The 16,330-nt window shown below is 40.4% G+C and overlaps 1 protein-coding gene across 9 annotated transcripts in view; it reads right to left on the reverse strand.

Moving 5' to 3' along the window:
- LOC123765779 (zinc finger protein 436) overlaps positions 1 to 16,330 on the reverse strand; it is a 72,427-nt gene that overhangs the window by 19,768 nt on the left and 36,329 nt on the right. For 6 of the 9 annotated variants that reach the window (XM_045754518.2, XM_045754517.2, XM_045754519.2 and 3 more), the window contains one exon: positions 10,146 to 13,003. The exons of 2 other annotated variants lie outside the window; for them this stretch is intronic. In XM_045754518.2, the coding sequence (XP_045610474.1) occupies positions 11,543 to 13,003 (1,461 nt within the window). In that variant the 3' untranslated portion in view covers positions 10,146 to 11,542. Of the gene's footprint in view, positions 1 to 10,145; positions 13,004 to 13,283; positions 15,360 to 16,330 lie in introns of those variants that run through there. One more of the 9 variants, XM_069337105.1, reaches the window with a different exon arrangement.

The following is a 16,330-nucleotide window of genomic DNA, read 5'->3' on the forward strand; positions in this document are numbered from 1 at the left end:
CACAGAAATCACAATAGCGTGATGCATCATATGAATACTGTAAATCCACAAGGGCCGTGATGAGGATTCGAACCTACGTCCGAGAGGATCCCAGACGTGCCTTAATTGACTGTGCCACGACACGGATAAGAATTGCAACCGGGAATTCCACTGAATTCACACAGATCCTGCAACCTCTCCGAGACACAAACCAGGGTTTTACGCTATACACCCGTGCACCCGGTTCTGTCAATAAGCTGTTCTACCTGTCAATAAGTTATAAGGGCGAAGATGTAGAACAGCTTATTGACAGAGCCCGGGTGCATGGGGGAAATTGCGTAAAACCCTGGTTTGTGTCTCGGAGAGGCTGCAGGATCCGTGTGACTTTAGTGGAATACCTGGTTGCAATTTTTATCAGTGTTGTAGCACAGTCGATTAAGACGCGTCTGGGATCCTCTCGGACGCAGGTTCGAACCCTCATCACGGCCATTGTGGATTTGTTCACACTTGGAACTTCATTTAGTGTTTCACACATTTATTTTTAATTTTCTGTGAATCTGTTCCCTCTTCTCAATCTCTGGATTTTATCCTTAACATGCAGTTTGCTTTTAATAAATTTATAGAAAAGGCCTGGATCTGTTTTACATTTGTCTGCAATCACTTTCTCAGAGTCCCTTTCTTCACGCCTGTGTACAGTGTTTGTTTCTTGTTTGATTGTAGTGCTGGGATGTTTAAAGGTTAGGCCTCTTCCAATATTGTGCCCATTTTCTTGTCTTTTCCTCTCTGGCCTTCTCACAATTTCTGTTGAATTAATCTTGTTTTCTGGTCCTGCATCTCTGTTTTGATATGAATTTTTTTGCACCTTAATCATATATTTCACCGAATTTGGCATACATCTCACTTACTTTCTTGCCTAGCAAGAAGTCTTTCCAATTACAGTAAATTCATTAAAGAATTTGCTAAATTCCCCATACTGTCCTCTCTTGAAATCAAGTTTCTCAACTAATTAAATTTCCCCATTCTCTTCTAGATGTTATTGCCTTGCATATTTAATTTCCAACAGGATATGGTCACTTTCCTAGGGAAGGAAGGTACCAAATGTCAAATATCTCTTCGTCTTTCCTGGTGAATATTAAATCCAGTATTGACGGAACATCCCCTTCCCTCATTCTAGTTGCATGCTTAACATGCTGATACATGTCTCCAGGATGTGGTTTACAAATCTGTCTGTCCAAATGTCCTACGTTCTTGCTTCGTGGGTCTCCCAGTACTGTACAGTATATTGTTTTCAAGTTGAAGTCCCCCAGTACCAACAATCATGATTTATCTTTATCTGCTCTTACTATAATCTCTCTCTCATGACCATTATGAGGCCCCCCTCATTGAGCAGATCTTCAATGTAAATAGGCCTTTATTGTTTTTAGCCATCTGTAAACAGGAATTGATAGAAGAGCTAATTTAATTTCTGCTGTCATTAACTACAGGCACCCAACTCATGGTGCCACCAATACCTATGGTACCCTGGCTTTGATCATGAGTCTCTGTCACCATATACTGTATACGTAATGAAACACGGTGATCAATGCAGTTGGTTTACAGATGAACAGTCCTATGTTTGCTTCCTGCAACAGAACAAGAGGCATTTGGCCAAGTTTCTTTTCACCTGAAGCCTCTGTCCACCTAGGAGTAAATAGGTATATACCTGGGTGTTAGGCAACTGCTGTGGGTTGCATTCTGGAAGAGGTATATCATTGGCCTAGCAAAAGCTTTTTGGAAATGTGACCATGGTGTTATTGTACACAACATGTGACCATGGTGTTATTGTACACAACATGTGACCATGGTGTTATTGTACACAACATGTGACCATGGTGTTATTGCACACAACATGTGACCATGGTGTTATTGCACACAACATGTGACCATGGTGTTATTGCACACAACATGTGACCATGGTGTTATTGCACACAACATGTGCACAAAAGGAATTACTGGTAAAGTAGAAAGATGGATCAATAACCTCCTAACAAACAGAACCCAGAGTGAAATAGTCAACAAACTAAAATCTTAATAATTCCCGGTGAGAGCTCAGTCCCCCAGGGTACTGAGCTCTCACCGGGTACTTTTCTTGCTCCGGTACTTTTCCTCATCCTTATATCAGATACAGACAAGGATACAAACTACAGTATAGTACTTGTATCATTCTTTGCAGATAACACTAGAATCTTCATGAGCGTAGACAATATAGAAGATACAGCAAACCTCTAATCTGATGTTAATGAAATCTTTCAATGGGCTATAGAAAATAAAATTATTTTTAATGAGAATAAGTTCCAATTACTGTGCTATGGAAAAGAATGGAAAATATCAAAGTAGAAACCCCAGTCAAACCACATTACTAAAAGAAAAAGTAATGTAAAAAGATTTAGGAATAATCATATTAGAACTCCATATTATTACAGAATAAAACAAAGTTGTTGTCACAACTGCAAGAAAAATGACAGGTTGGATAACAAAAACCTTCCAAACAAGAAATGCGATGCCAATGAAGATACTTTTAAGACATTAGTGCACTTTTGAGTGGAATATTGTTTAACACTAACATCCCCATTCAAAGCTGGAGAACTGCAAAGACTTTTTACTGCTAGAATCCACTTAATTAAACATCAAAATTATTGGGACCGCCTAAAAGTTTTAAATCTGTATTCCCTAGAATGCAAGCAGGAGAGATACATAATAATTTACACTAGGAAAATATTAGAAGGATTGGTTCTAAATCTGCACATGGAAATAACACCACATGAGACCAGAAGGCATGGTAGGATGTGCAAAATAGCCCCCAATGAAAAACAGAGGGGCAATTGGCACGCTGAGAGAGAACTCGATCAACATCAAAGGCCCAAGGTTTTTCAACATGCTTCTTCTACACATACGGGACATAATTGGCCGACCTCTGGCAGTGTTCAAAAGAGAACTTGGAAAGCACCTACAAAGGATACCTGATCAACCAGGCTGTGAACAGCTGCATTGAACAGCCTGGTTGATCAAACCAGCAACCAGGAGGCCTGGGCAGAAACCGGGCCACAGGGACGTTGCTCCTTGGAATTATCAACAGGTAGGTAGGACCTAGGGAAAATTAATGATCTAAGTCGAGTTAACATATCCAGTTACATTATCCTTGGTAATCTGATTCATAGGCCAAACACACTATATTTACCTAGATAATTTTCCCTGTCATATCCATGTGAATTCTTATTTAATTATTTCTTGCAAGAGGCTGTATTACCTATACTCCCTCATGCTCTTGACTTGCCCCCCTCGCCCGGAGAGCAACAAAGGCAGCCCTATGCAGACAAAATTAATGTTTCTCATGCAAAACTACCCAAGGAATCTCATAGCTCCTAGAGCACTGGGAGGATCCCATAGCATCAGTGCTCATGTGTAGTCATCTCGGTGAAGCTATGCTGATTAGTTTCGAGATATCATCGTTTAACATTTACCCTAGCATAATTCTAGCAAAATTCAAGTTATCTTTATCAGGATTCCATAATTACAACTTAAGAGGCCAAGTTGATAAGGTGATGGCAGGGAGGTTTTGATCAAACAAGACGACCTTCCACCGAGGTAGACAAACCTTTGTTTGAGGTGTTAATCCTTGTGGCCTTTTCCCCAAATACTCCTCTTTGAATAACAAGTCAAGTATTTTGGATAACAAATCAAGTATTTTGGATAACAAGCCAAGAATTTTCAAACTTGCCAAGTTTATTATATGGCATATATTATACAACTTTTTACATGTGTCCATGATTATAATCAATGGCAATTTACAAAAATAAATACAATGACTGATAATGTAATCACAAACTGTGAATTTATATTTATTCATTTACATAGTAAATATTTCACATTTGGCAAGTTGTATTCTTAACAAAATATTAAATCCACAAAATGTACATTTCCTGCATTATTTAACTAATGCCTGAACTTATGTGTTAAATCACTAATGTGTGTAGTGAAAGAAGGTTTACAGTATTGGGAGCATTTAAGAATGCACAAAAGCATTTGAAAAAAAAATTCCATTTTACAAATGAAAAACGTGCACAAGAATTGAATATGAGTCAAAAGAAAATGCGCAGAATAGTGCATGGTGTTACGTTACAATGACAACATTGTAGTGTGTGTGTGTGTGTGTGTGTTCAGTGGAAGAGGCTTGTGCCCAGTGCAGCTTGACCATGTCCACAGGTAAGTGACGAACAAATAACTTGACACATGCAACAGAGAATAAAATCAATTATTGGTAACATTATTGTGCACAGAGGAAAGCCACATTATTTCAACTGTGCGGTATAAAGAGCCACATTATTCAAGCAGTGTGGGATAAAGAGTGGCATTACTTAAGCTGTGCGGTATAAAGAGCCACATTATTCAAGCAGTGTGGGATAAAGAGCCACATTATTTCAGTTGTGCGGTATAAAGAGCCACATTACTGTACTGTATTTCAGCTATGCGGGTTAAATGTGTACATTATTTCAGCATTGTGGGTTAAAGAACCACATTACAACACTTAACACATCCCATGTAACATGACACAAGAAAGAATACGAAGAACTGATCATTTTCTTACAGTATAAAGCCTGGCATTCAAATATATTTTTTTAATATTTTGCAACTTATTGGTAAGCCAAATTTCTAAATGCAGCACTACAAAATTATCTATTTGCTTAATCATAAAGTATATGATAAACATAAAACATTCATTAAAAAGGTGAACGAAAATATGGTGTACCTAAATGAGGTTGTATTGCTATGTACAGTGGCATCACCTCTTGTACAATATACTCCTATAGGATCATGTACAATGTACAGTGACATGGCCTTGTATACTGTACTGTACAGTGACATGACCTTGTACAATGTACACTGACATGACCCTATAGAATGCACAATGCCATGACCTTATATTATGTACACAGATATGACCCTATACTATGCACAGTCATGATGCTCTACAATGTACACTGACATGACCTTGAATAATGTTCAGTGGCATGACCATGTAACAATATTCACTGGCATGACCTCATGCAATGTACATTTGCATGACCTTATAAAAGGCACACTGATATGACCCTCTAGAATGTACACTGGCATGACCTAGTACAATGTATACTGTCATGACCTTGGATAATGTCATGACAATACAACCTACACTATCATGACCCTGTACAATGCATACTAATGTGACCTTTGTATAATGAACACTGGCAAGACTCTACATTGCGCACCAGTTTGATGAATGATATAGAGGAAATTGAATTTATGAGTTTCAATATGCATAACAGTGTGTACATAAAATAACCAAGTAGCTAAAGTGATGATGTCAAGATACCATTGGAATAAGCATGACAAATGACACAATATGTGTTGCACTCCATTTTTTAAGCAATTGATGCCAACGTACAAATTGCCAAGGTTTAGGGAAATAAAAAATGCTTGGAAATTGATGCTTCTTGGAAATAATACATATAGGCTGCAGTAGGTTAGGCAAGTACCCGAGATTCTGGCACTTTTGGTTCGGCTAAACCACTGCATTTTTTATGACGTGGGAAACTGAGAGAATGGGTTCAACTTGGAGGCCTAGTCAGAAATCGAACCACAGGGACATTTATCCTTGGAACCATCTAATGACATCAGTTCTCTCACGAAGACAACTTAGGGCAGTTAGCATATTGCCTAAAGACAGAAGTCATTCAGTAGTACCATACCACATCAATATGGTAGGCAATGCAAGGCCCAACTTTACTGACAAGTAGCAATAACGTTGAAATAAAATCAATGGCGAATGTATTATCTTTCAAAGGCCAAAAATGCAATATCGTACAGAATAATAAAAAGATGCAGACATTGAACATGGGACATGTGTATGCTGGCAAAACTATTATATTATACAGCTTTAGAGGAATAGAACAATAACCAAAGCAATATGTTTCTTCATACGATAACACCTCAATCTATATTTAAAGCTAAGAAGCAAACACAAAAACATATTATCTAGCTTCTCAACCATAACAAATAATCAGCAGAGCCGTTTTGTTCCCCGCATGCATGGGTCGGGAGGCGTCGTGCGGCATACACAAGAGAATGCATTATAGGGAGTAAAAAACGAGGTAAAAGATACTAATGAGCAGCACCCAATCTTTCATATCCCATCTGATGTATCAGGAACATACAGTACCACTACACTGTACCATCATGGTAAACTGGTGCCACTACACTGTACCATCATGGTAAACTGGTACCACCACACAGTACTAACAAGGTAAACTGGTGCCACCACACAGTATCAACAAGGTAAACTGGTACCACCACACAGTACCAACAAGGTAAATTGGTGCCACCACACTGTACCTTCACAGTAAACTGGTACCACCACACAGTACCAACAAGGTAAACTGGTGCCACCACACTGTACCAACACGGTACCATCATGGGGGGTGGGGGGTCTCTGGAGGGAGGAAAGAAGAGGGTGTCTGGGGGGAAGAAAGAGGGTGTCTGGGGGGGGAAGAAAGAGGGTGTCTGGGGGAAAGAAAGAGGGTGTCTGGGGGGGAAGAAAGAGGGTGTCTGGGGGAAAGAAAGAGGGTGTCTGGGGGGAAGAAAGAGGGTGTCTGGGGGAAGAAAGAAGGTGTCTGGGGGAAGAAAGAGGGTGTCTGGGGGGAAGAAAGAGGGTGTCTGGTGGGAAGAAAGAGGGTGTTTGAGGGAAGAAAGAGGGTATCTGGGGAAGAAAGAAGGTGTCTGGGGGAAAGAAAGAGGGTGTCTGGGGGAAGAAAGAAGGTGTCTGGGGGAAAGAAAGAGGGTGTCTGGGGGAAGAAAGAAGGTGTCTGGGGGAAGAAAGAAGGTGTCTGGGGGAAGAAAGAGGGTGTCTGGGGGAAGAAAGAGGGTGTCTGGGGGGAAGAAAGAGGGTGTCTGGGGGAAGAAAGAGGGTGTTTGAGGGAATGAAAGGGAGGGTGTATGGTGGGACAAAGGTACTCACCTAATTGTGCTTGCAGGAGTTGAGCTCTGGCTCTTTGGTCCCACCTCTCAACCGTCAATCAACTGGTGTACAGGTTCCTGAGCCTACTGGGCTCTATTATATCTACACTTGAAACTGTGTATGGAGTCAGCCTCCACCACATCACTGCCTAATGCATTCCATTCCATTCTCATCTTTTATTTTTTTCATGCTATGTAACTTATCATTTTTATAAATTTTGCAAGTATTTACCTACTTATAAGTTTCTTAGATTAAGGACCTGCCCGAAATGCTGCGCGTACTAGTGGCTTTACAAGAATGTAATTACTATGCTATGTATCCTCACACTCCCAATGTACCTTCTTGTATATAAATAAATAAATAAATAAATAAATAAATAAATAAATAAATAAATAAATAAATAAATAAATAAATAAACAAATAAATAAATAAATAAATTTGTCAACCACTCTGACTCTAAAAAAGTTCTTTCTAGTATCTCTGTGGCTCATTTGGGCACTCAGTTTCCACCTGTGTCCCCTAGTGAGGGAAGTGAGGTGTGTGTCCACACCTTCCCCCAGGTGTGTGTCTGGGGGTTTGAAGGAATGGGGGTATATGGGGGAGATGGAAGGTATCTTGGGGGATGTAGAGGGGGGGGGGGGTCTTAGTGTGAGGTAAGCTCCAGAGGAAGTCTTGAGAGGGGAGGGGGAAGGTAGTGGGGTTTTCTGGGGGAAAATGTAGGGGGGTGTCCAGGTGTGGGAGGGTAGGTGGTGTCTTGAGGGGTATGTAGGGGGTACAGTAGGGAAGGTTACAGGGTATCTTGGAGGAAGGTAAGGTGGGGGATGTCAGTGGGGGTGGGTGGAGGGGGGGGGGGGGGAAGGGGCAATAGTCTAGGAGGAGGAAGAAAAACAGTAGTAATATAGACGAAAGTGGTCCGAGATATTTAAAAACAAATACAGTAATGCTCTCCATTCATCTTATCTTACACCATGTACATGTGCTTCAACATGGAGACACTAGCACCGCCGCACTTCACCAATTTATGCCCGGCATCGTCCCACGGCTTTACAAGACCAGAATGTACATTAATGTTTAGTGGTTCTTGTACACTATCAGCTCCTCTTCACAAACAGCTGCCACCTAGTCTTCTCGTCCTCCATTACGGTGTTCACAGTCTTAGTCACGCTTCCTTCACACACACACACACACACACACACACACACACACACACACACACACACACACACACATGTGTGATTTTGCAATCCATGCTAGATTTGATATTTACCAGGAAGGAGGAAGAGATATTTGACATTCAGTACCTTCCTCCCTTGGGTAAAAGTGACCATGTCTTTTTGGGAATAAAGTATGCAATGCGTTATAAGCTGGAAGAAAATAAGGAGGTTGAAGCAGTTGAAAAACCAGACTTCAGGAGAGGACATTATGGTGACCTTAGAAATTTTTTTAGTGAGTATAATTGGACAGACTTGATGCTAGGCAAGGAAGTGAATGAGATGTATGGCAAGTTTTGTGAAATATATGATAAAGGCACAAAAAAATTTATACCAAAACAGAGATGCAGGACCAGAAAACAGGATTGGTTCGACAGAAATTGTGAGAGGGCAAGAGACCAAAAGACACAAAAATGGAATCAGTATAGGAAGAGGCCAAACCCCCAAACATACCAGCGATACAAAGATGCGAGAAACAATTATACAGCAGTAAGGAGAGAGGCAGAAAGAAATTTTGAAAAAGGGATAGCAGATAAATGTAAAACAGAACCGGGCCTATTCTACAAATTCATAAACAACAAATTGCAGGTAAAGGATAATATCCAGAGGTTGGAAATGGGAAACAGATTCACGGAAAATGAAAAGGAAATGTGTGAAACATTAAATGAAAAGTTCCAAAGTGTGTTTGTACAAAATGAAATCTTCAGAGAACCAGACACAATAAGAATTCCAGAGAACAACATAGAGCGGATAGAGGTGTCTAGAGATGAAGTGGAAAATATGCTAAAGGAGCTCGGGAGGAACAAAGCAGCTGGCCCAGATGGCGTTTCACCATGGGTTCTGAGAGAATGTGCATCTGAGCTCAGCATTCCACTTCACCTGATCTTTCAGGCATCCCTGTGTACAGGAATCGTAGCAGACGTGTGGAAACAGGCTAACATAGTTCCAATCTACAAAAGTGGCAGCAGGGAAGACCCCCTCAATTATAGACCTGTATCATTGACAAGTGTAATAGTGAAAGTATTGGAAAAGCTAATCAAAACTAAATGGGTAGAACACCTGGAGAGAAATGATATAATATCAGACAGACAGTATGGTTTTCGATCAGGAAGATCCTGTGTATCGAATTTACTCAGTTTCTATGATCGGGCCACAGAGATATTACAGGAAAGAGATGGCTGGGTTGACTGCATCTATCTGGACCTAAAAAAGGCTTTCGACAGAGTTCCACATAAGAGGTTGTTCTGGAAACTGGAAAATATTGGAGGGGTGACAGGTAAGCTTCTATCATGGATGAAAAATTTTCTGACTGATAGAAAAATGAGGGCAGTAATCAGAGGCAATGTATCGGAATGGAGAAATGTCACAAGTGGAGTACCACAGGGTTCAGTTCTTGCACCAGTGATGTTTATTGTGTACATAAATGATCTACCAGTTGGTATACAGAATTATATGAACATGTTTGCTGATGATGCTAAGATAATAGGAAGGATAAGAAATTTAGATGATTGTCATGCCCTTCAAGAAGACCTGGACAAAATAAGTATATGGAGCACCACTTGGCAAATGGAATTTAATGTTAATAAATGTCATGTTATGGAATGTGGAATAGGAGAACATAGACCCCACACAACCTATATATTATGTGAGAAATCTTTAAAGAATTCTGATAAAGAAAGAGATCTAGGAGTGGTTCTAGATAGAAAACTATCACCTGAGGACCACATTAAGAATATTGTGCAAGGAGCCTATGCAATGCTTTCTAACTTCAGAATTGCATTTAAATACATGGATGGCGATATACTAAAGAAGTTGTTCATGACTTTTGTTAGGCCAAAGCTAGAATATGCAGCTGTTGTGTGGTGCCCATATCTTAAGAAGCACATCAACAAACTGGAAAAGGTGCAAAGACATGCTACTAAGTGGCTCCCAGAACTGAAGGGCAAGAGCTACGAGGAGAGGTTAGAAGCATTAAATATGCCAAAACTAGAAGACAGAAGAAAAAGAGGTGATATGATCACTACGTACAAAATAGTAACAGGAATTGATAAAATCGACAGGGAAGACTTCCTGAGACCTGGAACTTCAAGAACAAGAGGCCATAGATTTAAACTAGCTAAACACAGATGCCGAAGAAATATAAGAAAATTCACCTTCGCAAATAGAGTGGTAGACGGTTGGAATAAGTTAAGTGAGAAGGTGGTGGAGGCCAAGACCGTCAGTAGTTTCAAAGCGTTATATGACAAAGAGTGCTGGGAAGACGGGACACCACGAGCGTAGCTCTCATCCTGTAACTACACTTAGGTAATTACACTTAGGTAATTACATATACAGTATATATATTCCGCATCCATTCCCATATGGCGCTCACATTCTATCCCCTCTTCCTCACCATGCACATACTCTACACAATCACCATGTGTATCACATGCAGTACATAAATATCTGGCATTATTTCCCTTGACTTGTTACAAATAAAATTAACTTATTCACAGTTCTTCCTAAACTGGTCATGAGAGAAATGACATACTGCTACTAACACAACTATGTACAGTTTACATATACTGTATATACTGTACATATATACACACACCGGTACACACCCAAATGCAAAATAATACTTTTCCTACAATCTATTTAATGTACAAAATTTACAAAAATTTGTCCAATGTACAAAAATCACTATGTTGCAATAAAGATTTTCTTTATACAGCTAAAAATATTTGCCGCACCAACTTAATACAGTAATGGGTACAGCAATCCAATTAGATTACTATCCTAAATATTGGGTATAACCCAATTATCAAATCTATCAACCTAAATAAAGGGTACAACCACCCAATTATTAAGTGTTCCAACCTAAATACAGTAATGGGTTCAACCCAAAAACTTGGGGCAGCAACTTAAATACAACACAAGAAAGTATTAGATGTACCAACCTAAATATTATTATTAACTTTAAGAGAAGTAATCTCCATGTGGCCCTTTATTTTCCTTTTCATAATCTACACAAAATATGCATTAAAACACAGGGACTGTATGACTGGATTGTTTGTTATACCCTTACACCCATGACATCAAAGCTATAAGACTAGACGAGGCACCAACTGTATACGCATCAAAACTAAGGGATCTGGATCACCATTATCAACCCTAAATCAGTAACAACTAGGGGACCTGGGTTGTTGTTGCTCATCTTAAATCAGCAACAACTAAGTAAGGGACATTGGTCCTTCTTGCCTTCTAATTCAACGACAGCAGCTAAGAGACCCGAGTCATTGTCACCCCCCTTAAGTCAACAACTAAGAGAATTGGTAACAGTCTACTCTGAGGGACTGACTGTGTATACATCAAAAGTTTCTCCATCCATCTGCACTTGAAATTTTCCACCCTCAAGAGTTGCCATAGATAACTGCTGAAGCTGTGCAGCTGTCACTTGTTCACTCAGTTGCATGTGCTCCTGTAAGGAAGCAAGCTGAACTGCATCAAATTCATGGACTTCAGACTCCTCATCCTCTGCGTAATAGTCTTCTGCTTCATCATCAATCTCTTCCTTCAAGAGCTGTGGCTGAATTGTAACTGTGGGTTCTTGTTCATCATTTGATATCTCTAGCTGCTGATTTTTGGCATCATCTTCAGTAGCCTCAGATAGGACAATAATGCACTGACCTCCCTGGCCTCCAATACCAAAGTTACCATCATCCAAGCCCACCATCTCAATGCCCTCTACTCTTTCAAGGTCTCCAACCACATAATTTGTGGCTACCCTGTCTCCTTCATTTTCAATCACGAATTCTCTCTTAAGTACAATATCTGAGCTGAACAAATTGTGTTCTCCACCAATCAGTGCATTCACTTCCACTTCAGGGTGCTTAAACTTCCGATGTCGGTCGTACGACACCTTGTGCAAAAATATAGCCCCTGGACACTGTTGGCACTTAAATGGTCCACCACGGAATGTTTTTGGCTCGTGCTGTTTGGCATGATTCTTCAGGTGGTGGATTTTTCTAAATTTAACACCACAGACGTGACATTCAAATGGTTTTTCACCGGTGTGGATTCGTATGTGTTCCTTAAAGGCAGCACATCTTGTGAAGGCTTTAGCACAATGTTTACACTTCCAAGACTTGGCCATACGATGAGTTTGATTGTCATGCATTAAGAGAGCAAAGTTTGTATGGAACTTTTTGCCACATTTATCACAATAATATTTTTTTTTCTCATGTCTCAACTGATGAGTTTTTAAATTACTTGGATGGCTGAAGACTTTATTACACTGATTACATTGATAACTTTTACCATCGTGAAGTTTTAAATGGTAAGCAAGGGCAGATTTTGATGAAAATTGTTTTCCACATACACTACAATCCACCTCCTCTTTAGGCCTATTCAGTGCCTCTTCATTACCTGGCACTTGGATTTCAACATTATGAAATACCTTAAGGTGGTTTTCCCACGCTCCAATCCGAGCCAACACTTTTCCACAAAACTGACACTCAATTGTATCGTGTGACCGCTGATGCTCTTTCAATTGTTCGCCCGTCGGACACACCTTCATGCAGAACTTACATAAATGGATGATATGTGTTCTCTTGCGGTACTGCCTCTTAACACGTGCCTCTGAGCTATGCCCTTCAGGATCCAAATCCTTTAGAGTGTTACCTGTCTCTGTCTGTGGCATAGCTCGAGATTTTCTAGATAACTCTGCCAGACTAAGACGCATCTTCTCTGATAGCACTGGTACTCTCTTGCCTGGTTCCCTGGGACGGGTCACCTGTAACGTCTGAAAGACAATACAAGACTTTCAGTCTAGCGAAATCACATCCTTAAACATTTTTAACCCTTAAACTGCTAAGCTATTTAAAAGTCCAACATCCAGGTGCGCACGAGTAAAAAGTATTGAAAACCCATAAGGATCAATTGCAAGTGGCAATATGAGCACAGGAGGAAATTGCAGATAGTAACTGGAGCTGAATAAGGGTTAAACATCTTTAAGACTGCTTTTTTAATCCTCCTCTCACCAAAATAATTAAGGGTCTATTAGGATAAGAGAGACAACACCATGGAAAACCTGTTTATTAATCTTTCATGCCTGTGTTATATTGTACTTCAATATTAGCATACAGTGCCAATAAACCCAGCACTGAATGTAATAAATCTCCTCTTACTGATGGGTCCCTCTGTGGCACCCTGTGGTAGTGGCCTGCTTAGCTCAAGGCGCCATCAGAGGTAACCATTTTAGTAATATTTTATCAATTACCGGTACAAAACATATTTTAATAAATCAGTTAATCAAAATATATTAGTTGAACATCTAAACTATATAGTGAATAATTTTTTTTTTTGCAATATATATAAACAAACTTTAATGTTTTAACAACAACAAGTCTTAATGATTAATAAGACAACAGTCTTAATTATGATGATGATTTTCTTAAGAGAAAAATTGAAGCTACATTTTGGGATTGAACCCCACATTCCTGAATTCCTCGATCACATGCACTACCGACAAGACCACGATGGTGCGCGTACCTTGGGAGTTTAGGAATGCAGGTTCGATCCTATTGTACGGCTTCAAGATTTTCTCACAGATCGATGAAGTTCTTGTGAATTCATTGTGTACTTAAAAGTTCAATGGTTTTTTAAAAGTGAAAACAGTATTCAGTCATTAAAATTTTCTCTGTATTTCAGAAGGCTACCTTGATGCCCTGCATATACAGTACATATAAGAAATAATGAATATAGTGCACTGTATGTACCACATTTAGAAACATTGCAACTAATTCATTATAACTAGTTATAATTTAGGCTTATTAAATAATCATATGATGGCTATTGTATTTTGTTTATATCTGAGTGTGTATAATGTTTAAATACAGATGGCCTGGCCTGTCCACTCCAAAACTCAGAGGGCACATACAATTGACAGTATGGTCATACTGTACTGTATTGTACTTTTTCCAAATGTTTAAATTTAAGAAAGCATCATGTTTAACAAAAGCAGCACAGTGAAAGCCATATTAAATGATGGGTAACATTGACTGTAAACACTGTATGAAGCAAAAACAAGTTTCTGTTCATCCAAGTACAACATAACATGCATCCCACTCTTCGGTGTTAATACCAATTGAACCAGGCTCAAAATTGTCTGGTTCTGTGTATATCTGAACATCTTCGGCAATGGTTTCAGACTGAACCAAAATATGAGCTGAATTTTGACCACAAACATGGTTATTTAAGTCCTCCTGGGAAGGGAAAGAAACATTGCATCCTACACAAACATACTGCTTAATGAGTTTGACACGATCACCACAGTGGTGATCCTTTTGCTTATCTTCATTTTCAAACAAAGCACCGCATTCATTACATCGAAAGTACTTCTTTATTTTGTCCTTGGGGTTTAAATCAGAGTCAGAGCCTGAGTTGGCATGCTGTTTTATGTGTGCTTCGATATGTGCTTTTCGCCGGAACATTCTGAAACAAATAGTACATTCGAATCTCTTCGGCTTATGCTTTTCTATATGATTCAGGTAAATACTAGATCGACTGAACTCCTTCCCACAATTTTCACATTTCCAGCATCTTGCATTTTGGTGAACCGCATTGTAATGATATCCCAATTCAGAGGTCGTATAAAACCTGGAGGGGCATTTATCGCAAGCTACTTCTTTCTCCCCGTGGCGTTTTACATGGGCCTTTAGGTTCTTTGAATGGCCAAAGCTTTTCCCGCAAACATCACATTTCAGTTTGGCATCATTATGGGCAGTATTAATGTGATAAGTAACTGCTGGCTTCGACTTATACTTTTTTCCACATATCCAGCAAACATGATGAGTATCTGGGTTTAATTTTAGTCCATGAAATTTAGCATAATGTTGAGTTAACATTCCCTGTTTAGCAATCACTTTTCCACACACTGCACACTCGTAGCTTCCGTGGGTCTTTATGTGATCCCTAAACTCCTGAGCGTAATCAAACTCCAGCAGGCATAAATGACACACGTGAGTCTTGTTCTTGTACGTAGTTTTTACAGGTTTGCAACGAGTTGCCTCATGTTTGTATATCCGCCTGACAGACCTTCCCCTTCCTCCCTCTCTTCTGATGACGCCACCCAGCGGAGTTAACTCCTCCCCAGTTATCTGCAAGGCACGAGAGCTGTGTCAGGAGTGAGAGAGGAAGGAGGATAGTCCACAATTCGTAAAACACTGTTCCAAATTATAAACATTAAAAGCAGTAGTGAAGTTGTATCATTGCAGAACTAATAACCCTTCACTAACCCCTTGCTCAAAAACCAACGTTAAATGTAATGAAACACCATTTTCTGGGCGAGTTCTGGAGGCTCCCCGGAGCTTACTAGGCTGATATGCTAATGTCAGACTTTGGCATCAGTTATGTGTATGGAGTTCTTACGGGCCTTCTGGAGACCACGAGCCAGAACCTGGCCCCCCCTCTAGAGAGGCAAGGGGAGCAATGGCCTATAGAAACCCCCATGTGACTGGAAGCATTCTATGTCTGCCATCGACCGGGTTAAGCACCCAGAAAGGTAGGCGTCCCAAAACAAACCCCTATTCTGGTGAAAATTGCAACCAAAAGACGAACGAATGGATAAAACTCCCCAAACAAAAACGAGCAAACTAGTATGATGTTACCTGTCGCCGCGCCGCTGTCTGGGCACCTCCCCTCTCCCCGGAAGGGGGAAGGGGGTAGCAACAGACCCACCACACCGGCGATCCACACCCCAGTTCTGAGGCTAGATGTCAAAACCCGCGAAAAAAACGCCGACTGAAGGGAGGGAGAGATGCCGGGGACCCTCTGGGGACTCGCCCAGAAAATGGGGTTTCATTACATTCAACGCTGGTTTTCTGGGGAGAGCCCCTATGGCTCCCCGGAGCTAACAACCCACAGAGAAAAAGAATAGGGACTTACCCGAGAGGTGGTTGCTGCTCACTCCTCAACCCGAAGTCGAGACAACTGGCTGCATCCGTCGACCCAAAGCGACATAGGTCCAGGCCCGACCCGGGTCCAGGAATGTTTACATGGTAACGAGCAACCAGGACCCTGTTCGACCGCCAAAATCCCCGCGCCCGAATTTCAGCCCAGGACATATTCC

This window comes from Procambarus clarkii, chromosome 37 (genome assembly GCF_040958095.1).
Source record: "Procambarus clarkii isolate CNS0578487 chromosome 37, FALCON_Pclarkii_2.0, whole genome shotgun sequence".
NCBI classification, from domain to species: domain Eukaryota; kingdom Metazoa; phylum Arthropoda; class Malacostraca; order Decapoda; family Cambaridae; genus Procambarus; species Procambarus clarkii.